Genomic DNA, 24,029 nt, shown 5'->3' on the forward strand with positions numbered 1-24,029 from the left:
AGACAAGACACAAAGGATCTCAAGAGATGATTTAGAATAGAACACATCTTGAATATTATCATTGGCTCCCTTGATTTAAAGCAGAATTCGTCCCTCCAGCCAAGAACTGCTAACAGACAGTGGTGCCAAAGCCACAGGCACCGTGCATTTACTAAGAAAGAAACATACAGAAAACGGATAGCAGCAGCATGTCCAAGCCACAGCGTAAGGCGAACACGCCTGGGAAGGGAGAAGCGGCAGTAGGTCGGACAGTTCAGAAGAAAAATGGTAACGCAGAAGGGCAGAGGCGAAAAGCAGGGACTCTGGCCAGGGCAGGATGGTGTGGTTGTAGGACAAACACCTCAGCCACACTGGAGGCAGAGCCAGAGACAACAGTGTGTACGCAGCCCCAGAGGCAGGCAGGCTCACGTGGGGGTGGTGGCGTGCAAGGCACCACAGAGGCTGACGTTCGCTTTTACAGCCTTGGCTTTGAAAAGTAGCCCACTGGGAGGGTCACATCTGTCAACAGGACCCACCTCTAGCCCCAGGCACCTCCCAAACCGTCTGCCCAGGCCTCAGAAATGAACAAGAATCTCAGGCCCCACCTAATGACACGGCAGACCACTTGAAGAATCTTTTATTGTCTTAAAATATCTGGTTTTACAAATAGAAAATACAAATTATGTTTTTAAAATAAAGGAATGAATAATCTGGTAAACATTCTGTTAAAAAGTTTTAAGGAGCTGAACAGTAAACACCTTTCTCCGTATCAAAAAGCAAGACATGCTTCCTCTCCACCTGTCTTCCACCTCCCATCACTCCTCCCACCAGAAGTGTGAACTTCTATTACATACAGAACATCCGGAATGTCTACACACACACGCACGCACGCACACACACATGCACACCTGGCTCCCCTCCAGCAGTGGCCCAAGCACCCTGGCCCTCCTGCCAACCCAGGCTGCCCCTAGATGCCGAGAGCAGGCAGTGGCCACAGCCAAACAGCACCATGGTCATGATCACAGCTACTCGATGCAGGAGAAATGACTAAAATGTCTTATTTTTCAGGGGACGCTACCTCAGCCCGTGAGTAGAGCCAGACAGCAGGCTGGGCAGGAAAGGAGGTCACCCTGGATTGGTTTAAAGGGAATCCCTTTAAATTCACCATATCTGTTAAAAGATGATTGCTGGAAGGGGATGGGGAGTTGAGGTGGGTGTGCGAATACAATCCCCTCCAGAGGCAGGAGATACTTAATGCAAGCTGACTCGATTCCCATTTCAAGGGCCACCTTTCCCTCTGGCCCTTTCCTCTCCTCTCTCAGAAGCCGCTGTGGATTTCTCAGGGTGGAATGAAACAAAGTTAGTTTTCAGTAAAGGTTACAGGAAGTTGGCCGGGATTTCCCTCCCCTCAGAGAAAGGAAGTGCTGAGGCCGGTGGCAGAATTTCTCAAGGCAGTGTCCACATGAAGACATCAGAGTTCACTATGACACACACACACAGAAGTCCCTGGGCAGAGATTTTATAGAAAAGAACCTTTCTGTCCCCAAGTCAAGCTACCACAGTGCCCAAATTCAGGCCTTCACAAGTGCCCTCACCCCTAGGCAGGTCGCCCTCCCTCACGCGTTTCTCCTTCGCGGCCACAGCAAAGTTTCTGCCAAGTTTATTGATGTTTGGTTTGATCAGCTCTTAGGAAAGGGTCTGGAAACAGACCCCAGCCTGAGCGCAGGAGAAGCGAGGCCGAGTCCTGATGGGTTTGTGCTGAAGTTTTCTGATGGCGCTTTCTCTCCCACAGAACATTAGCAGCCAGTGTGATGACCCCAAAATTACCCTCATCCAGAGCAGCTGCCTCTCCTTAGAACTGGGCTTCTAAGGGTCTTACGATACTAGAAAAAGTTAATATCCTGAATAAGCTTTCTTTCCGTGATAATTTTGCAGGCTCTTTCCTTGCGGGATGGAGGTGAAGGGGGAAGACGAGGTACCACCATTCTCCACCAGCTTCTCCCAACACCAGCTCCCACAGCCTACAAGGGGGAGGGGCGGGTATCAAGTGTGCCTGTGGTGGAAGGTGCCATCTTCCCCAACTAGCCCATGCAAGCTCTTGAGTGGGTTCCAGGAGGAGAGGCACTGCCGTCCAAGCCACAAATATCCCAGCCTGTTCCCTCCAAAAGCTGCTCCAGCGCTGACGGAAGAGGTGGGGAGTGCTGTCCGCGTTCCCTGAGTCGCCACCACCTTTTTCTCTCAGAGATGCTCCTCAGACACAGTGGTGGGGGCTTTGCTGGCATTGCTCTCCTCCTCCTCCTCTTCCTCCTGGAGTTTCTGCAAGGCACAACAAGCAGGCAGCCCTCTGGGTGAGGAGGCGCAGGACCCCCCCCTCGGCTGAACAGCTGCCTGTCAGTGACTGTCATCGGTGGGCAAACCAAGAGCCAGGCGCCCCGCAGCAGCCCCAGGAGCACACAAGGGAAGTAGAAAAGCAGCACCCAGCCTCTGCCGGTGTGCTCTTCAAACACACACCACACACCCCTCACAGTGTCATCAAAGCAAAGCCAGAAAGTCCAGCTCTCTGTGATGCCACAGCCACCACAAACCATCCCGCTCCGAGTGCCCCTGTCCAGGCTCCCTCTCGGGACCGAAAGAGAAGCAGAGGCCACTCTCCCTCCCCGTTCTGACAGCCTAAAACTCACGTGGACTGACCATCAAGTAGTTACCCAAAGTGCCAGCTCTGCAACTACCACAGAAATTCTGACTACCTTCCTTTGCAGGCAGCCCCCGGGATGAGGAATATTATTATAATGTGCGGGGAATGGAGGCAACAAAGAGAATTTTTATGAAGGCAGGACAAAAACTCAACGGCTAAAAATATGTATATATACTTTATGCCTAGAGAAGAAGACAACTTTGGGTCAGTCTGGCTTCGACGTGGTTGGGGAAAGACGGCCCAGGATGTGTAAAAGTCCTCTGGCTCACACTTGTTTAGGTGGGGTCTGGAATTAAGTATGGCCTGGAAATAATCCTGTGGGGCCCCTCGGTGTATGCTGTGCCTTGCGTCTTCCCTCAAGCACTCATCTATCGGTGGGAAGGCCTTGTCATGGGCGCAGCACTGCGCCATCACCACTGGAGAGCTAGAGGAACGTCCCCGGGCCCTGTGCCAACTGGACAAATGGTGCTTCTCCCCCAGGGAATATCTTGGGGCCAGTCCGCAGCAGTGGCGACAGCTGCAGAAACCCAACCTGCCCATTCTCTTGCCAGTCTGTGGCCACCAGCTCAGCCTCAGCCATGAGGAGCTTTCATTGAGGCCACCAGCAGCCTGCTTAAGTCAATCAAGCAGCCTCTCTCCTCTTGCTCACACGCACGTGCACGCCCACACACACCTGCCCCCTCCACAGCCAGCACTTTGAAATCACAACCAGAAACAGAGATTAGTGGGGGCAGAAGTACATCCACTATCTCTGGCTGAGAACTACCAACTGGAAGAAAAACGGAAACCCAAACCAAAATTTTCATGATCTAGATTAGTCACTAGCCCCAAGCTAGACGTTCCGTCTCTTTTTACCACAACTGTGTATCTCACTGATTAGAGAGAGCAGCTCTGGCCACATCTGTTGGGCACCCTGTCTTCAGCTGGCTCTAATACCGAATGTGTGTGCCAGTGGCCAGGGCTCACTGACGCTGACTGCCATGGGGTGTGTAATGGCGGGCTCCAGGGGAGGGACGCTCTGAGACAGCCCTGGCTTCCCTGGGTGTCAGCCCACCATGATTCTGAGCCTCCCATAACACTAAGCTTCCTCAGGTGCAAGTGAGGTTCAAGGACGCCTGGTGGCTTATCCAGGACATGGAGACTATGGAGTGCCATCCCCAGATTTGTCTCCTACTCCTACTCAGTGCTATTTCCCATACTCCACACAGATGACTGAGCCAACAACCCCAACCTTGATTAACAAACCGGGTCCCTGTGCACCAAGATGCGGCCACAAGGATAGTGAACCATCGGAACAACCTAAATATTACACAAGAGGAAGTGGAAATACATACATGTAGATATGAGGTGGTAGAATGTAACTGTGGAAAGGCTGTCAAACTACTGTCGAGTAAACAAGCAGGCTAGGAACCCCACCTGCACCAGGAGACCCACAGAAAACAACCCTAAACAATGGACTACAATGTTACTAGGTTATCTCCAGGTGCTAGGATTATAGGTGACCTTTTCTTTCTTCCTGTTTGCCTGTCTCGGCCAACATAAACACAGATTACAAAATAAACAGCAAAATCTCCTATCACTTGACACAATATGTCACATTCCAAATGGAAACCTTCTCATAAGAAATGTCTCCTGTTGTATTACAGGCAGCTTCCCCCCAGGCTCACTATATATTCCAAACCCTTCTGTCTCCTTGTACCTGGCCCAGGGGAAAGCCCATTTTCCATGGCGGTAATGTCAGGGTCCTCACACCAGTCTAGAGAACAGCATGTCTGCTCCAAGGCCTTCCCTGTCTCCCCCCTGCGTTTCCTGTGCGAGGCTCCGCCCTGCACATTCTACCTGCTGCCACCTGCCAACTCTAGAGTGTGAGATCAGAAGACAAATAACGAAAGCTTATCATCCATCTGCCAACCTATGTCCTTTCAATCCTAAATATACTCTTTCAGATACCATTTGTGCCTCAGAAAATTGGCAAAGTTTTTCGAAATGATAAAGCCTCAGCGTCGGCACTCCTGCACTTCTATAGCAATATAAATTGATAGTATTGTAGCACCTTTCTCAACAACAGTTCAGCAATACGTATCAAGATCTTAAAAATGTGCATGACCACTGATCCATTTCTCAAGGAAATACTGTGCTTGAGAACATACACAAAGATTCAGCTTCCAAGGTATTAATCACAATATTGTTTATAACAATGATTGCAAACAATCTTAATGTCCACAGACAGCAAGACTGTTAAATTGTCATTTATCCACGTGCATGCATTAAAACGCTGTGTAGTAATTAGGAGTATGTTATAAAATAATAATGACCTGACAAGGTGTTCACAACAAGTAAAAAAGCAGACAGAAGATTCCATTTTTGTTTAAAAAATATTTACACATCCGTATATAAATATATACAGATATATACACATACATATTATATGTAGATACAGACATATAAGTAATTGCAAAAAAACAGCATTTCATCTCTAGGTGATGATATTACAGGATGATTTTTAAATTTTGTATACTTTCCTGTAATTTTTTAGTTTTTCTACAAAGAACACCTATTACCCCTGTAATGGGTTTTAGGTGGTTTATTTGTTTTTTAAATAATATCCCACTTTTCCTCCTCAGATTTGAAATTGCTTTCATCCTGGCTCAGATTTGATACCTAACATTTTGGTTAAAATAGTCCCTAGCTGATGAAAGCAGATGGGAAACTCTCTTCTGTTCTAAATCATATTCCTAATCCTCCCCCTTCTACCACCATCAGCTCCTCCTTCCTGACTTGCCCTGTTAAAGCCTTTCTGGAAATGCACTGGCTCTAGCCCTTCCATCCCCATGGCACTGCCTAAGGGGCTGTAACATGCCAGGAGAGCCACTGCCTCGGGGCCACCACCATGATGGTCGAGGTAGGCTCCCACCTTTCGTCTCCAGCCACTGACCCCAGGCTGAAAACAGTGGAGCCAGGGTCTCAGGACTTGTCTCAGGATCCAAGGAGTGGGCGCTGCTCAGCAGACTGTGACAACAGTGACGTGCTCTGGGGACCACAGCAGGGAGGCCAGGAGAAGGGAAGGAAGCAGAAGAGTCCAAGAAAGAGCAGCACAAAAGCCATGCTGAACACCCACCCGGGAAAGTCTTGGGCGCCATGTTTATGCGAGCAGAGCTGGGCTCACGGCCTCCAGCAAACCAGTCCAGTCCGGAAGCCCCCCAGGCCCACCCATGCCGCCACATCCTCAAACAAAGCCCAGGACCCAGCTCTCAGCCCAGTAAGCTTCCACATACTCACATTCTCAGGAGCTTCTTTGTTTGCTTTCTGCCTCCGTAGATCTGCCCTAATGAACGCTGAGGTTAAGTGATTGAGAAAGAACAATAGACACAGAATTAACCAGAGACCATGAAGTTCACCCAAGAGAGGGAGCCCTCATTTTCGTAAGGGTCACAGGTATATCAGACCTACTACCGATATTCCGGGGAGATGGAGGTTCCATCCTCCAACTTGACAAAGCCTGGGGGTCACTGATGTCCCTGACAGGCAAAAGCCAATGAGGACATGGGCCTTCATTTATAGATCAGTTATACTGACCAGGGAGCTTGCACATGTTGCTCTAATCCTAACAACAACTCCCATTTTATAGATTAAGAAAGTGAGCCTTCCAGAAGCTGGTGCACTTGCCCAAGGTCAAATAGCTATGGAGGTCAGTGTCACAGTCTGGAATGCAAACAAGGGTCTTTGGGTGCCAAATCCCAGGCTCGTTCCACCAAAACATGCTACTGCCTCTCAAACACGTTTCCTAATAAGCCTTCCCCTCCGCGCCTCCACACGTGTGCCCCTGATCTGTACGATCAACCAGAGCACTGAGGTCTCAAACTGCCAACGCCTAAGCCCGTGAGCAGCCTGAGCACCATCTCGTCTTGAGGCCCCAACTCACCAGTGAGGGCTGCTCCAAGGGTGAGGAACACACAGAGAAAGATGTTCCCAGGCATGGTTCCGTAGTTGTCAATAATCTGGCCCTGGGAGATGGTGAAGATGATCCCGAATACCTGGAAAGGCACAAAGAAGACTGGAAACAAGGGCCCAGCCAACTGGCCCATGGGAGCACTGAACTGCCATGATACAATGCCTGCGGCAGCCAAGTCAAACAAGAAACAAAGAGCCACTGCTTTGGGGCCACCACCACCTACCTGGGCAGACACATTCAGGAGGCCAGACGATATGCCTTCTGATTCTGGGTATGTCAGCTCCACCGCAAACTCAAATCCCAGCGGGAGGTAGCCAGTCATGAAGAAGCTGGAAGGCCAGATCACAGAAACAAGGTGATGGAGAACTGCAAGAACAAGAAGGACAAGGAGCCCACCTCCTCCCTTAGAGCTCCTTTTCCTGTTTTGTTTCTGGTCATCAAGGCATTCTAGACCTTTGAATAATCAGGCCATCCCCCAGGAGGCCATACCAAGGAAAGAGATACCCCTGCAGGTCAGGAACCCCCTGGAGCTCCCCTGCTTCTTGTATGTCCAGCCATCAATTACAGATAGGGTCAACATTTGCAGAAGGGATGGGGATGCCTGCAGTGTTCAGCCCTCAACTGAGCAATTCTGTGGCATGGGTCCAGAAAATTCCAGTTCTAATTTCTTACATCTATACCAAACTTCGTGCTACTTTCACACTTATTTCTCTCTCACTCCTTGCAACAACTCTACAAGACAGGCCACTCTCATCTTCACTTACACATGAGGTACCTGAGGCTCAGAGCAGTTAGGCGATGCACCTGTCATCTAAAGGTCAGCAGCGGAACGGAGGCCAGGACCCAGACTTCCTGATTCCCAGCCCTGTGCACTTTCTCTGACCCCCCACTGTCCCAGGCAAAGCTACAAAAGGCTCTGAACATTTCCTGGCCTCCCTGAGGTCTGTGAAGGACAGACTCCATCCCAACAGCATGGAAGCCCTGGGAAGCCTTTTAAAGTGCTGCAAGTAAACAAGCCCTCTGGCCCCGATTTCCACATCTCCAGCGGTCAATCAGAAGACAGCAAAGGGATCAGGGTTGCTTCCAAGGATGTCAGCAGCTCTAGGAGCCATGGGATGCTGCTTTCCAGTCAGACAGGTCAGAGGTGAAACTTACCCCATTGTGCCCGCGGTGATGAACACTACCCACAGGTATCCCAGGTTCAAGGTCAATGTGTACACCACCATGCCCACTACCGTCATGATGTAGACCACCAGGGTTGTCTCCCTACAAGCAGAGGCAAAGAAGCTGAGTCATACACTTCCGACTATAACAGGACCATTCATCCATCCATCCATCCATCCATTCATTAATTATACAAGTATCAATCGGGCACCTGCTGTGTGTCAAGCCCTCCACTGTATGCTGGGACATCTGCTCTCACAGAACTTTCTGTCCACAGGGTTGATGGATACTGAACCAAGGATCACACAAACAGTTACTTACTTATGCTGTGGCCGTTGCTACGACAGGAAAGACCAGGACAGGATGAAGCCCTCTTGCTACATGTGTGTGTCTGACTCCTGCAGAACCCTCTCGGCAATATCAAGCTGCATCCCAAGCAAGAAGGGCACAAGCCTCTCCTTTCCTTGTCCTCCCCTCAAAAAACACGGAGCAACCTCAGCTACGGTCAGGCAGCAGGGACGCCCGGGACTACCCCGGACGCCACCTCCTGCTGCTCTGCTTTGCCCCCAGAGCCCATGGCCATGCTGGGCTGGCTTTAAGATTCTCTGCCATCTCGAAGTTCTTCCTGTTGCCACTGGCGCGGGTGCAGCACAGATTTTTCGCCAAACCTACGCTACTCTGCTCCGGACAGCAAGTTAAGTGAGAACATTCTCCAGCCCTGAACTAAGTGCTTGACTCCCAAGCCAAAGTGAGAAAGCTCTGCCCACTCCCTGTTTTGTTCCCCTTTGCCGTCCCCTCAGAGGGACCATCAGCAACCTGACGCCTTCCGTTTGGGGTTCGCCCTGCTTGCGCCCCTCCCATTGCCCACTCATGACTCGGCTGCAGCCCCACCCCTGCACCCGGACCTGTGCTCCTCTCCCTGTCCTGCTTCTGGCCGGCGTCGGGCTCCGCACAGCCCTCTGCCCACCTGCCCGAAATGAGGACTCAGACCCTGAAAGCTGAAAGCCTTCGCTCATCTCCCCTGAAGCCAGAAACACAGTGGGGGGGCCGGCAAACGTATGCTATGGTTATATCAAACTAATCCTGCATTTATTGCATGCCAGGAATTCTGTTAAGCGCTTATTATTTCACTCAAGCCTGACAAAAGCCCTCCAAGAAACAGAGGACTATCCATAATTTTGCAAATGAGGAAACTGAGGCTCAGACCAGTTAAGTTACTTATTCAGAATCACCCATCAGGTAAAGGCAGAGCTGGGATTTGGACCCAGCGCTGGGACCTGACACCCGTGCTGCTCTTTCTACTGCTGCACACAGGACCCAATACATGAACACACACCGACACACAGCAGGGCGGCATCTTCGGAAAAGCTCAAGGCCAGGCTCTGGAAAGGACGCCCCTCCCACTTGGGGCTTCAAAGCAGCTTTTGAGGGCAGAGGGGCTTCCTTGTCCTCCACCCTGCACCCTCATCTGGTCCCACCCACCCCACAGAAGACAACTTCATGGATACCAGTTTCTTTCACCAGCCACACAAAGTCGTCTTTTGCCATATTTGCTTAACCATAGCTTCATTTTAAACCACTGACCCATTTAGAAAAAACTATAAGTAGTCCCAGCCTCAAATAACGGGACACGACCCACCCAATGTCCAGCCTCCAAACCAAACGGGACAGATCTGGGAGCCTCAGGGAGAAGAGAATGGGCACCAAACTGCCCCATCCTTTCTCTGCCTGGGCCATAGCGCCGGGAGAAGAGCATCTCCTGCTGAAGGCAGGAGTTAGACATCAGTGACGCTAGCAAACGGTGGCGTCCACATTCTCAAGAGTGCCCTCAGCCCTTTCACTGTATTTTCTAGTTCTCAGTCATCTGGCTGCCCACATCCCAGCCCCACCACCGTACCAATCCTTCTCTTCTCCTGCCACAGAGCAAGCCCTGGGGAAAGGGACACTGCTGTTCACTGGTTTGGGGGTGGCCAGTCCTCACGGCTCTCAGGAAGCAAGCAATTGACAGATGGCAGAGGCGAGATGGCAGCCAAGCTCCACCAGCAGTCATGAAGCCAAGCCAGGCTCCACGTCTGTTCAGCCGGGCGGCCACATCCCCAGGGATGACCTCAATTGGCCTTTGTCTAGGGCAGCCAGAGTGAGACCTGGCCTGACCAGAGCCTCACAGAAGCGGGTTTGTGTGGCAGAGAACAGGTCTCCCTCTGTCCGTCGCCTCCAGACACGGGGAACTTTAGAGGCCTCAACAAAGCAGCTGCCCTGCCCCCGTGTAGGACAACCCTGGCAGCTACCCAGCCTATCAGCATTAATTGAGCACCCAGTGCATGCACAGCACTGGAAAGGAGCAACAAGAAAGGAAGGATGTTGCGTGTCCATTCTCCAGAGCCTTTTCTCCGAGCCTGGCTATTGACTTGAGGCACCTGGGTGGGCTGCTTTTTACAAATGCCATTTCCCCTACTGAATTGGCATCCCTGAGGATGGGGCCCAGGAATCTATTTTTAATAAGCGTGCTGGGTTAGGTTGGCATACACTAAAATCTTAGAAAGACTGCTCAGGGCTCCTGGAAACACTGGGCATTCAGGCCCAAAGCACATCACAGTATTTACAAAGGAGGTATAAGCAGTTGCAAGACAATATAGTGTAAGGCAGAGGAAGCAGACACCTTGGTTAACCCCTGGGGTCCAACAGGGAGCCAGGGGAATGGGGCAGGATCACTTCCTCATCACCACTCTGCGGGGTTTCCATAAACTTTCCAACTGCTGGCATTTTTCTACATTTATTTTCATTCTCCCTCATCTGCCCCTTTCGCAAGCTACATGGGGGGATGGGGACGAGTACTGTGCTAGGCCTCATGTCCTCCGTCTCTAAGCTCATCAAGATCCCCCACAGAATGGGTACTATTTCCCTCATTGTATAAATGGAGAAATTGAGGCTTAGAGAAGATAAAAGTGAACCGCTTAACCACTGAGACCCCCCAGGTGCCACACCCAAACTTTTGGAGCCATATTGCTGAGGAATATGTCATTTCAAAACATGGGTCCCCAACTCTCAGTCCAAGAGGAGGTCACTTACTTGTAGGTTTTGGACCTATCCAGCCAGATGCCTGAGATCACAGCCCCAAGCATTCCTGCAATGACGATGGTCAGGCCGATTCTTCCAGCATTCACTTCTTCCCCCTGGGAAAACCACAGCCCCAGTGATCACCCAGCAATGGGACAAGACACCAGACAGAGCACAGTCACCAGGAGGTGAAGGGGGAGAGGCAAGTAACTCGGGCTCCATTCGAGCCAATTCTCTGAACGTACCAGGGCAAGATGGCCTTTAAGAAGCTGCCAGTGGGGCAAGACTACTAGAATAGTTGCTCCTCCCAGTCTAATATAACCCGGACGTGTGCTCATGATCCTGGATGCTGAGGTCAACCAGACTGTCCTAGACCCACTCTGAAGTAGATCTTTTAAAATTTAATCCTTACGCCAACCCTTTTATCTTATTTATCATTATCCCCATTCACAAATGGGGAGCCCAAAATATATATATCCAAATATTCTGTACTTAGGTGTTTTTTTTTTTTTTTTTGAGCTATTAGTGCCAAAAGGAATGGGAAGATCACAGTTATATAATCTCATTTACTTCTCAAAATTCCCCATCATAAGGTTAGGAATCAATATTCTGCACTTTACAGATGAAAAAAAACGAGGCACAGTGAGATGAGCCTGCTAGCCAGAGGTCGTGAGGCGTTTATTAAGCACAGAGCTACGATCTGAACTGAGACCTGTCAAACTCCAAGACTGGAACGCGCTAGCCACAGTGGCCTATCTCCTCTGCAAGTGTGAGACCCCTGTCCTTCCAAAAGGGGGCTGGGCCTGCAATTCCCAACTCCAGGACACACAGCATCCCACTCCCAGGATCCAGCCCTTGCTGCTTCTGGAAACATTAAAGAAATGCTTTCCGGGATGTCTGGGTGGCTCAGTCAGTTAAGTGTCTGCCTTCAGCTCAGGGCATGATCCCAGGGTGCTGAGAGCAAGTCCCGTATAGGGCTCCTTGCTCAGCAGGGAGCCTGCTTCTCCTTCTGCCCCTGCCCCTCCCCCTGCTCATGTGCTCTCTCTCTTCTCTCTTTTTGACAAGTAAATAAAATCTTAAAAAAAAAAAAAAAAAGAAAGAAATGCTTTCAGTCGAGGAACTAAGAGTTCAAAATTAAACTCTGCCCCTACTTTACAAATTAAATCTTTCATATGTGATCTCTATGTCTATATGTTTACCTACGGTATTGCTAGGCACTATGCCATGTGCTTTACATACATAGAACATATGAATATATATATATATAAACACACATAGTATTATTTACATTCTAATCCTAAAAAAATAATCTTTTAATAAGTAATTATGTTTCTGGGGCGCCTGGGTAGCGCAGTCATTGGGCATCTGCCTTCGGCTCAGGGCGTGATCCCGGCTTTCCGGGATCGAGTCCCACATCGGGCTCCTCCGCTGGGAGCCTGCTTCTTCCTCTCCCACTCCCCTGCTGTGTTCCCTCTCTCGCTGGCTGTCTCTCTGTCACATAAATAAATAAAATCTTTAAAAAAAAAAAAAAGTAATTATGTTTCTTTTGCAGAAAGGAGAATGAGAGTTCAGAAAGGCTAATGAGCTTGTCATACAATTTAGAGCCACCAGAGCCAGGGTTGAGATCCAGGCCTGTCTCCCTCCAAATCCCACAAGCATACCACACTGCTTAGAATGGGGCGGAGGCAAGGGTGGGAAGGGACTAGAGTTAACCGCTGCCCCAGCTCCTGCTGAGATGGACAGAAATCTCACTCCCTTCAGGTCCAGCATGCTCAGGGGACTACCTTACCGGGTAATGCAAGATCACCATGCGATTCAGCAGAGTGGACAAGGCATAAAAAGCACCAGCATTCAGACCTGAAAGAGGGAGGGAGACACACAGCATTAGGAGCAGCCGTCTGCTGGGGCCATTGCTAACTTCTCCCCCTGGCAGGTGGGGAGGTCAGAAATCCTCCTCCTCATTGCCATTATGAGCGTTGTCCTCAGAAAGTAGCCAGAAAGGCTAGTCTGCAGTTTCTGTCAAAGAAAGACTCCAAAACAACCCAAAGTAACCATTTTAACGATTTCTTAGCCCACACCACTGCCCTCTGGTCCCTTTAACCCTGCCCTGGAAACACAGGCTCTAGAAAGCATTACTCCCAGGTCAAAACGTCCTACATTCCTCTCAAGCATTGACCTATTGACCTACAGGGTCAGTAGACCTACTGGACACTTCCATCTCCTCCTGATGACCTGTTCCCTCTCCAGACTGCTCCAGGCCTCTGACCCCCAACATCACTCCTTCTGTAGGTGGTTTTTCCTTTCTGTCCCCATGCCTCCTTCAGCTTTCTTCTCGGTCCAATGTCACACAAAATCTTATATCTGAAACCAGAACCCTAAAGAGCATTGACCTGACTTTCCTAACTCATCAATTCATCCAACGAATAAACGGAGCACCTAGAATATACTGTAAGAATCCATGAGGCCATTTGTCCAAAGCTGTACAGTCAGCTAATAGCTAAGATGAAGACTGGAACGGACCCAACGGCCATGATGATGATGGTGAGGAGGACGGTGAGGAGGACGGTGAGGAGGGGGTGGCAGTGGCACATGCTTATGTACTAGACACTGTTGTAAGTACCTCACAATCCTCATAGCAACGTAGGTAACATTATCATCCCTATTTTATAAATGACAAAAAAAATGCACAGAGTTTAAAAACAAATACAGAAAGTCACTGTATAATGCTCACCAGGGGTCTTTTTAATTTTAACTAATTTTGAGGCTCACAAGAATATCCTGGCACCCTTGATATTAGATACACTTAGAAGACTAAGTAACAGGACACAGCTCACGAGCCGGGCAGCCTCAGGGGTTCCTCTTCCACGAACCCCAGAGCTATCCTCTTTGGCCCCACGGTGATGGCACAGGTGCAGAGAAATGTGGGGACGGCTACCACCCTGGTTTAACACCTCACAGGAGTCACTATTGCTTGTAGTGTCTCCACAGGCATAGCTTCAGGGGCCCCACAGAGGACAGGCCAGTGAAGAGAGTCACCAGACTCAGAGAAGCACAAAGAACGGCCTCCTACCAGACATGAAAGGTCCCCCAGTCCAGACAGTCGTTTTTCTCATATGCGATGTTGCCTAAATGCAGTTCCCTTACTCCCTTTATCAGGTTCCCAGAGGAATGAAACACAAAGTTCAGTGAAGAAGGGTTTAAAAATGCAGATTCCTGGGCTCCACCCTGGATCTACTGAATCGGATTCTTCTGGAATGGAGCTAGGGGTCTGCAATTTAAAAATAACAGCAGGTGCCTGGTGGTTCAGTCAGCTGAGCATCAGACTCTTGATTTTGGCTCAGGTCATGATCTCCGAGTCAGGAGATCCAGCCTTGTGTTGGCTCTGCACCCAGCGGGGAGTCTGCTTGCCCTTGTCCCTCCCTCTCTGCCCCTCTCCCCCACCGCTCGCTCACATACTCTTTCTCTATCTCAAATAAATAAATAGAATCTTAAAAAAAGAAAACAAAACTAGCAGGGGTGCCTGGGTGGCTTAGTCGGTTAAGAGTCCGACTCTTGATTTCAGCTCAGGTCTTGATCTGAGAGTCTTGAGTTCAAGCCATGCACCGGGCTCCATGCTGGGTGTAGAGAGAGCCCACTTAAACAACAACGACAACAACAACAACAACAACAAAAACAACCCTGGTAATTTCTTAGACTCAGTAGAGTCAGAAATAAATGACCTTAGGAATCCAGAAGATCCAAGACGCGGCCCAGGCTCCCAGGTGCTGGGGTTAACATGGTGGCAACTGGAACGGGAAGGGGCTTCAAGACCATGAGAATGACCCGTAACACACCTACTGTAGAGATGCTCAACCTGCCGCAAACCAGAATCACCTGGAATGCCTTTTACGAGCAGATTCCCAGGCCCTCACCCAGACCTTCTGAAACTGAATTTCTAGAAGAAAGGCAGGGAAATCCAGGCACACACTCAACCAAGCACCCCAGGGGATTCTCTCATCAGGCAAGCTTGGGAAACACTGACCCCAGTGTTACCCCAGATCCTATCTCTGGGTTCTGGATACTCTGTGTTCATTCCCCTTGTGTCCTTCCTGAACTTGTAGTAAACCCTCATTTTAAAGGGCCAGCCTCACCTCAGCAAAGCTCCAGGGAATCACAAGGATATTACGCCTACTCTCAAGCAGGATCTGAAAGGGGGCACAATCACCCTCCCTAAACCTATGGGGGGTGGGCAGTAGTAAAGCCCTTGAGAGCCCCAAGGGAAGGTGATAATCTTCCAGTGTTGGGCTCTGAGTTTGGATGCCCAACACGGGAAGATTATTCAGAAGCATAGCTGAAGGCAAGGCTGGGGGGTAACATGGAAAAGTATTCCCTTTGAGGACATTCTTTAGAAGAGGAGCTTTTCAACAACTTTTTTCAACATGGTAATTGTTGCGCCATTGATGATAAGGCAGTAGAGGAGGCCATGTGAAAGCCAGGCCTAGGGACTCAAGGAGAAGGTAGCCAAAGACAGGTTATTCTCTTACCGCCCCCCCCCCTCTGCTGATACACATCCTAAGACCCGCCCTGCCCCCCAGACTCTGGCAGACCTGCGGAGAATCTGGTTCCAGCCCTGGGTCTTCCTGCGTTGCCAAACCTGGAGAAGGGAGGCGGGGGGGTATTTTACTAGAGGAAGAGGTGGTTTTTTATTCTTGCGATATTTCAGCAACATCAAACACAAACCCCATCTCTGCCCCCTCCCCTCTAAGTTGGGTTGCCAGACTTAGGAGAAAAAACAACAATAACACATTCAGTTACATTTGAATTTCAGGGAATCATTTTTCAGCATAAATATGCCCCAAATACTCCATGGGACATGTTTATGCTGAAAAGAATGTACTGTTTACCTGAAATGCAAATTTCAGCTGGATAGCCCTTATTTTATCTCTCAAACCTACCTCTAAGGGTATGACTAGAAGCCTACAAGAAAAAGCCCCTGGAATTCCTCCAAAGCCCTCACCAGGCTCTGCTCTGGGCAGCTGACTCAGCAGCTTCGAGAAGCACTTAGAAAACCACTACAAAGACAGTACTGGCCATCCCGCCAGCTACATGGGAGCTACTCCCTACTTGGTGAAATCCAGCTCAAACCAACAAAAGAATAGTAGGAAATCAAGTTTACCGACGCAACAGTGATGTGGATTCATGCAGCATCTAATTGCAATTGCTTTAAAAGCTTCCATTTCCACTCAGAGCACTCCAACGGGAAGCAAATTTGATTCTTATTTTCTGAGATTCCTTAGTTCATGGGCACAGGATGGGTGAAGGAGGTACACTCAGTAATTGGCAGAGCTGACTTCAAAACTCAGACTTCTTATTCCGTATGTGCCAACTCTGAATCCACCACTCCAGCATTCAAGGCTCTTACTCCAAGACATGTTCACCCATGTCCAGCAAATGTGCCCGTGAAATGCTCGATTCAAGCCTCATGCTCTTAAGTGTATATAATTCAGAGGAAAATATGAACATCATACGTACAATATAAAAAGTATGAACCATTTCCTTCTTCAAAGTCCAACCTGAAACTACAGGAAGGGTGAGGGACATTCTGGAGAGCTTCAAAGCATGTAGCTGAATTTATAGAGGGTTTTGTTTTGTTTGTAATTTGGAGCAAAGATTTAATTTGGAAGAGAGAAGTGATTCTTAGGTGGACTGAGTCCCAAACACTGACTTTACATGACCTCTAAGCCTTAGAGAGACACTAAAGTCAAGACCCCATTGTTTCCAAATCCCAAAGATGGCTGGTTATTATAAGTTGATCCCACTTCAAAAACCCCGGAACTCTATATCTGGACTTTAGGAGAAGGCATCCCCCAGGTCTGGAGGATTGAATCTGAAGAAGGACATTCTCCCCTAGGTAGACCCAAAGACGACTCAGACAAGTGGGGCTAAAAGAGCTCTGTCTCTGTCTCTAAGATGTTCCTTTCTCCATAGGGAGGCAAAAATGGCATGGTGATTAGGAAGATGGGCTTTGGCATCAGACAGACAGAAGTTTAAATCCAAGCTCTGTTGCTTGCTAGCTGTCTAGTTGTGGGCAAGGAACTAAATAGAGCCTCAGCTTCCTCATACAAAATGGAATGGAGTTAAGAACCTATGTCATGGGTTTGTTTTGAAGATTAAATGTGATAATCCATGTAAAGCACTTAACATAATGCCTGACACACAGTAATGGCTCAATAAAATTCTTTCCAAATCTATGATTAAACCTAAAAATCATTTCCTTGTTGATCAAGAGCTTTGTCACCAAGTCCAAATATCTATCATGGAAAAAGGCTTGCAGTTTTCTGACTATAATAAAATATATGCAAACATCCAGATTAGTGTAACTCTCTCTCACTGGAATAATCCCAGGTCTTTGAGGGAAAAAAATTAATAAATTCTATCTGTACAATGGAGTCAAATGCTCCTAGAGCCTCAGAAGTGAATTGTTTTTCTGGCTAGCTCTATCCCAATTTAAATGACAGTTGACTTCCACCCTTTCTTTCCTCACCTTCTGGGACTCCCATTATGCATATGTTGGTTTCCTTGATGGTTTCCCACAGGTCTCAGGGGCTCTGCTCATTTTTCTTCATTCTTTATTCTTTCTGTTTCTCAGACAGGATAATTTCATTTGATCTATCTTCAAGTTCACTGATTCTTTCTGCTGCCAGCTCAAATCTGATTTTGAGCCCTCCGGTGAGTTTTTCATTTCAGTTAGTGTATTTTCAGTTTCAGAATTTTGATTTGGTTCTTTTTTATTCCTGTCTTTATCAATATTCTCTATTTGGTAAGACATTATTCTCCATCTTTTTTTTTTTTCATTCTTTAGGCATGGTTTCTTTAATTCTTTGAACATATTTATATTATTGATTTACAATCTTTATTATGTCCAACATCTGGGCTTCCCCAGGAATGATTTCTATTAAGTGCATTTTTTCTTTGCATATGAGTCATACTTTCCAATTTCTTTGCATGTCTCATAATCTTTTGGTAAAGCTGGACATTCTAAATACCATGTCAACTCTGGAAATGAGATTCTCCCCCCTCCCCAGGATTTGTGGCTGTTGCTGCTGTTTAGTTAGGGACTTTCCTGGAATAATTTTGTAAAGTTTGTATTCTTTGTCATGTGCAGAGACCGAAGTACGTGCTCCAACAGTTTAGTGGTGAGGTAATGATTACACAGAGATTTCCTTAAATACCTTAAATCAGTAAGTCTCCACCTTTGCCAAGCATCCCCTCTGCGTGGGGTTTGGTGCTCTCCTTCATGCTCCAGCAGGCAGGTGTCAACTCTGCCTTAGCCTTCACTTCCTCCTCACGTAGAGCCTCAAGGTCAGCCAGAGGTGAGAGTTTAGGGCTTTCTCAGGTCTTTCCTGGTCATGTACATGTGGACTTCCAGATTCCTAAGACTATGTCAGAACTTTCCAAAGCCCCTACGACCACCTCAGCCTCTAGATTTTTGTTTCAAGATTTTTGGCTATCTTCCTATTTACCCCAACTGTTATTACTACCTTATGCAGCTACAATGCTAACTGTGATTGTTTTCAACAAATGCCCTGGAAATAGTGCTTTTCCCACAGAGCAAGCTCTGAGTCAGGTTAAATAAAAGCAAGTCCTCTGAATGGGGCTCTTCTAGGGAACTGTCAGATATCAAATAATGACCTAGGAATGGGGTTTTTGGGGGAGCTCCAAAATTGTTTTTGCCCCATCAAGTGGCTGTGAGGCTGCTGATTCTCACAACTACCATGGCTGCTAGGCTGCTGGTTGTCAAGGCTACCACCAAGGCTGGAAGAGGCGGATAGGACTAGGGCAAGTTAAAACACAAAGCTCACTGTTCTTGCCATTATTCAGCCATTTTTTTTCTTGAATTAATGTCCCTTGGATTGTTGTAAATCTTTGTTTAAGAGTTCTGAAAATTTGATTTTGACAATGTTTGCCAGTGTACTTGTTGCTTTATGGAAGAACAAATTATCCAAGGTCCTCACTCCACCATTCCAGAAGTGCTTCCCTATTTACTTCCTGTGTTATCATTTAACCAAATAGATGAATGTCCAGAAGTACAATATTAAAAACACTCTGCCAAATTAAAGACCATATAAGCAACCAGACATGCAAGAGGGGAAGAGGAAGAGTTGCTTTGCTCCCCCACCTCTAAACTGGGATCATCGCCCAGTTATCACCACTATCATCATTCTCATCCATAGAAAATATTTATTAAGCACTCATCTGCCCTAGAATACCAAAGTAGGGTCTCAAATACCCTGATGACAGATGCAATAAGATTTATGGTGTTCAAAGGTCAATGTACTTGAGATGTTTAACTCCACGGAAAGTGAAAGTTCTTGGAGCCTTGAGTCAGACTCCTGGGTCTGAAAGCGATCCCAAAGGTCATGTGGCTTTACTACCCATCTATATAACCTGATATTCTCCACCGTATCCCCACCAAGGGGTTGGTCCCACCTACACTTGACTGCCTCCCACTGATGTGCAACTCACATAACTTTTTTACTTGTACTTCTTAAGTATTGGAAAGTCTGTCTTTATATTGTGGGTGAAGGCGGAGACATGCTCAGAACTGAAAAGCTGAAGAGGATGAGAAATGGAGACCTGAGACCTTGAAGACTAATCTGCTCATCCAGCACTTTGCCAGGTGAGAGATCACTTATTTTTGTGAATGCCTGAAAAATAGGCGTGCCCCTCTCCTGTGGAAGATACTACCTAGTGCCTGAGCAGATAAACACTCTAATTTAGATAAAGAGCATGATAAGCCTAACATGAAACTCTGACACAATTCTAGAAAGGGGTATAGGCATTAATCGTGCAGGCTTTGGAGTTAGATAAACCTGTATTTGAATCCTGGCTCTGCCAATTCAAAGCTGTGTCTTCCTGAGCTAGTTACTTGGCCCGTCTTGAGTTTCAGTTTTCTCATCTGTTAAACAGGGATAACTATGGTACCTACCTCACATGGGTGTGATGAGAGTTAAATCAATAAAATCATACATGAAAAGCCTTGGCACATAGTAAATGCTGTTATAAAGTACAAGGTTTGTGAGCCTACAGAAAACAAGGTTATAGCCAACTGGGGTTTCACTCAGCATAAATTATGTCAAACCAACATCGTCTCTTTTTTTCTTATGGTTACTAAGCATGTTACACAACTATCGACTCTTGATTTTAAACAAACTAACTAGTAGGGGCACCTGGGTGGCTCAGCTGGTTGAGCGTCTGACTCGGTTTCAGCTTGGGTTGTTATGTGGGGGTCATGGAATCGAGTCCCATGTCAGGCTCCATGCTCAGCAGGGAGTCTGCTTCCCCTCTCCCTCTCCCTCTGCTCTTCCCCCTATTCGTGTACCTTCTCTCTCTCTCTCTCTCTCTCTCTCTCTCCCTCTCTAAAATAAATAAAATAAAATCTTTAAAAAAAATTTTTAATGCATATTCAAATGCATCTTACCAAAAGCCAAAAAAGTGAAATGAAAGAGGGATATTGTCTTACATTCACGTAAAAAAGGAGTCAATGTTACAAAATGACTGGCTGATTGGCTGATTGTGGTTTATGCACTCATTCATTCATTCATTCATTCATCCATTCACTAAATAACTGTTAGAGTGTCCACTCCAGGTTGGCCACTGCTGAGGAACTATAAAGATGAAAAGCCATAAATTCCTGCTCTTAGGACGTTCACAGTCTAGGGGGGAAGACAGACCTGGAAATTTTTTTTTAAATGGTAAGTGTTAAGATGTACCAGGAACAGGGCGCCTGGGTGGCACAGCGGTTAAGTGTCTGCCTTCGGCTCAGGGCGTGATCCCGGCGTTCTGGGATCGAGCCCCATATCAGGCTCTTCCACTAGGAGCCTGCTTCTTCCTCTCCCACTCCCCCTGCTTGTGTTTCCTCTCTCGCTGGCTGTCTCTATCTCTGTCAAATAAATAAATAAAATCTTTAAAAAAAAAAAAAAAAAGATGTACCAGGAACAGCATAATAAAAGAGGTAAAGGTCACCTTTATAGCAGTGATACTTAGATGAGACTTGGAGGCTCAGCCAGCATTTGTCAGACAACTTGACGTGGGAAGGAATGGTTTTCTAGGTGAACTTTACAGAACATGCAAAGGCCCTGAGGCACAGCTGACTCTTCTGGTTGACCCTGAGCTACGGCTTTATATACACATTTGGGATTTGGAAAGAGTAAGACACACAGACACATCAGGCCTCTTGTCTCACATTCCCAATTTACACACACTCCCAGACACACGTGCACCTTACCATAGGTGATGACAAGCAGCACAAAGTTGAGGTTTTTGAAGAGCCGGACAATGGAACTTAAGTACGAAGCATCAGGGGACGCCAAGGCATAGCTCAGGGATTGGGCCCTGCTGGGGGGATGTTTAGGCTTCTCCCTGAATACTGAAAGGAAAGAAACAGAGAGATCACCCCTGCAGAGCTGACACAGAGACAAGAGCTGGCTCCCTCAGCTGAGAAAAAGTTAAGACTCAAAAAGGAAATATTAATTCTTCAATCAAATCCTTCAACCCCTCCTTTCTTGAAGCTGTTTCTCACCACCTGTCGCTGAGTGAGCGGTCCTTTAATTACTTTTTCTTCATGGCCTCTGGATGGCTGCACTCCCTGGGCCTCCCAGACAGCAGCCAAGGATCAAGGAGTTTCATAATAATTCAGCATATAACACACCGCAGAGCACTGAAAATAATATAATAGTAATACATGGATCGAAAGGAAATGAGCACTGAGGCTTTGGGATTAGGGAGCCCAGTGAATGTCTTAACACCAGAGCTCCTCCCGAGGGGGAAGGGACTGTGTTGTCCATGCTTAGCAGAGAGCCTGGCACATGGCAGCCAGGGAATAGTTCCTGAATAAGTGAAAAGATCTTCTACTGAAAAAACCTCAAGTCCATTCCTAGTTTGTCAAAGTCTGAGTCTAATGTCTGCCTCATGAAGAGACAAGAGAATTAACACATACCCCTGAAGGAGTGGTCACTGTGTTATGAAGGACTGGGGAGGGACAGTGGGAACACCATGCATTTTATATTCGATTTTCAGCATAGCTGGTACAATCAAGTTGACAGCATTGATCGCTGCTCAGTTTCTGGGGGCAGATAAGTGTAACCAGTTGGTTAGCTAAATTGGCCCCCCGCTGGGTCCAGGCAAGCTCCATGTAGCCTTCTCCACACGCCATGAGAACGCCCTTGAAAGGTCGGTAGACTGTCTCCAGTTAGAGGAAGTTCTGGAAATGAGGTTTACTCTCTTGAAGATCAAAGGGGCCCCCCACCCAGAAATCCTTCCAGCCCTAACTTCAGAGCCCTGCTTCTTCCTTCTCCAGAAATAGTTCCGGATTACTTCCTGCCGTTGGAAACCATTCATCCATCGTCTTGCCCTTTCACCTCCCCTTGCAACAGGGGAAAGAAAGCAAGGCTAGAGGTTACTTCTCTCTGGTTTGTTCAAGGGCCTGGCCACCACAAACCAGAATTCAGATCAGTTTTTTCAGTTGTTTACTCAATTAGCCACTCTCTGGCTTGATAATAAAATGTCAAAATGTAGAAATGTCTTACCTTTGGGATTTCAAATGCAAAGAACCACGCCCTCATCTGCTACAAACACAAACATTTGAAACCGGGCACATGACAAGTTGAAACTTAAGGCCTGGTTGAGTAAGAGGGTCCCTGGGCAGACCGTTCTTTCCTGCGGCCATCCATAGCCCCACAGCTTCTCCCCTTCCCAGAAACAGCAAGTCCTCTGCCCCACATATCCTGCCAGCTTCGAAAAGCCATCAGACTTTTCTCATCTTGGACCCCGGGGGAAAGAATGCCTCAGTGAGAACAGCGGAATGAGGTGCACGATCATAAATAAAACTGTTCTGACTCTGGAGGTGAGGATGGCAGGGAAGAATGAGACCTTTACCACGTGAGGTGGAATGTTAGGAATAAAGCTGGTTAAACTTTAAAGAAGAATGACTAACTGAAAATGAAAAAGCTTCTACTATGCTGTTTCTGAATTCATCATAGCACATGTACTATCGCTCAGATGATAAAAGAGGATATAAAAATACAATAACCAATATCTCCATGATCAAACGTATATGCACGTAAAATTAATACTAGTTATCTGAGGTTGGTGGTTGGGATTAACTGGTACAGTCTAAATTAATGGTTATTTCTTTTTATTTTAATTAATTATTTATTTATTTAAGTAACCTCTATTCCCAACATGGGGCTCGAACTCATGACCCTGAGATCAAGAGTCACATGCTCTACCAATTGAGCCAGCCAGGCACCCTGGTTATTCTTTTCTTTATGCTTTTTCATATTTTCCAGATTTTTCCATGATGAGCATAATTTTTTTTTAAAAGCCTCAAAAAATGTGGTCCCCAGGTATTCTCAGATGAATCTGTAAGAGTATCAGTGTTTGTGGGTCAATTCTGTTTTATTTTGTTTTGTTCCAGAAATTTAGAGTATCGAGTTAGACAGGGTTCGGCAATCTCTGTCACTTACTAGCTATCTAATCTCAAATAATTTACTTAACTCCCCTTAAGTCTTGTTTTCCTCTTTGTTAAATGGGATTGATGATGGTGTCTTCACTCAAGATTCAAGGAGATCAGGCATGCCTAGCACAGTGCCTGTGACATAGACCATAAGCACTCAGTGGGGTTTCATCATGGGGATCAACAGCCTGCCCATTAATTCTGGTGAGGTTTTTTGGTGGAACTGGTTAACTACAATTAAATTTTTACTGAGCAGCTAACAAGGTACACAAGACCAGCTAGCACAGTATTGGCTAAGACATTTGAATACCACTGGAAGCCTGGCCTCCAGTTTCTATAAATGTCCTTGGTATTCTAAGGCCATGTTCACAAGGTCCCCACCCAAGTCGGCAGAGCCTCCCTGCCTCCTGGCCCCCCATCAGTCTCCTAATGACCTTACCGATGATGACAAGGATGAAAAGCAGAGCGGCCACGCCTGCTACTATGTAAAACATGATGCCGATGTGGTGGGCAAGCTTGTCCCGGTCTTCGATGTTGGGTACCAAAACAGGAGGGACCAAGAACCCAACTGCAATTCCAAGCTATAGAAGACAGAGACAATCAATCACAGTTTCCAACGGCCAAGAGATGACAGCATAAATTTAAAGAGACTCCTGATAAGAAACATAAACCCTAACTTCCAGGCC

The 24,029-nt window shown here is 47.3% G+C and overlaps 1 protein-coding gene across 3 annotated transcripts in view; it reads right to left on the bottom strand.

Moving 5' to 3' along the window:
• Positions 1-600: 600 nt before the first annotated feature.
• The window catches only part of FLVCR2 (FLVCR heme transporter 2), a 50,700-nt gene continuing 27,271 nt past the window's right edge, over positions 601-24,029 (bottom strand). The window contains exons 2-10 of one of the 3 annotated variants that reach the window (XM_026519469.4): positions 23,783-23,924; positions 21,115-21,255; positions 12,637-12,704; positions 10,860-10,963; positions 7,782-7,892; positions 6,850-6,955; positions 6,597-6,708; positions 5,954-6,009; positions 601-2,295 (exon numbers count right to left, since the gene is read on the bottom strand). In XM_026519469.4, coding sequence (XP_026375254.1) covers positions 2,218-2,295; positions 5,954-6,009; positions 6,597-6,708; positions 6,850-6,955; positions 7,782-7,892; positions 10,860-10,963; positions 12,637-12,704; positions 21,115-21,255; positions 23,783-23,924 — 918 coding nt within the window. In that variant the 3' untranslated portion in view covers positions 601-2,217. Of the gene's footprint in view, positions 6,010-6,596; positions 6,709-6,849; positions 6,956-7,781; positions 7,893-10,859; positions 10,964-12,636; positions 12,705-21,114; positions 21,256-23,782; positions 23,925-24,029 lie in introns of all 3 variants that reach the window. The other 2 variants (XM_026519470.3, XM_057318567.1) reach the window with 2 other exon arrangements.

This window comes from Ursus arctos, unplaced genomic scaffold (assembly GCF_023065955.2).
Source record: "Ursus arctos isolate Adak ecotype North America unplaced genomic scaffold, UrsArc2.0 scaffold_25, whole genome shotgun sequence".
Lineage (NCBI taxonomy): Eukaryota > Metazoa > Chordata > Mammalia > Carnivora > Ursidae > Ursus > Ursus arctos.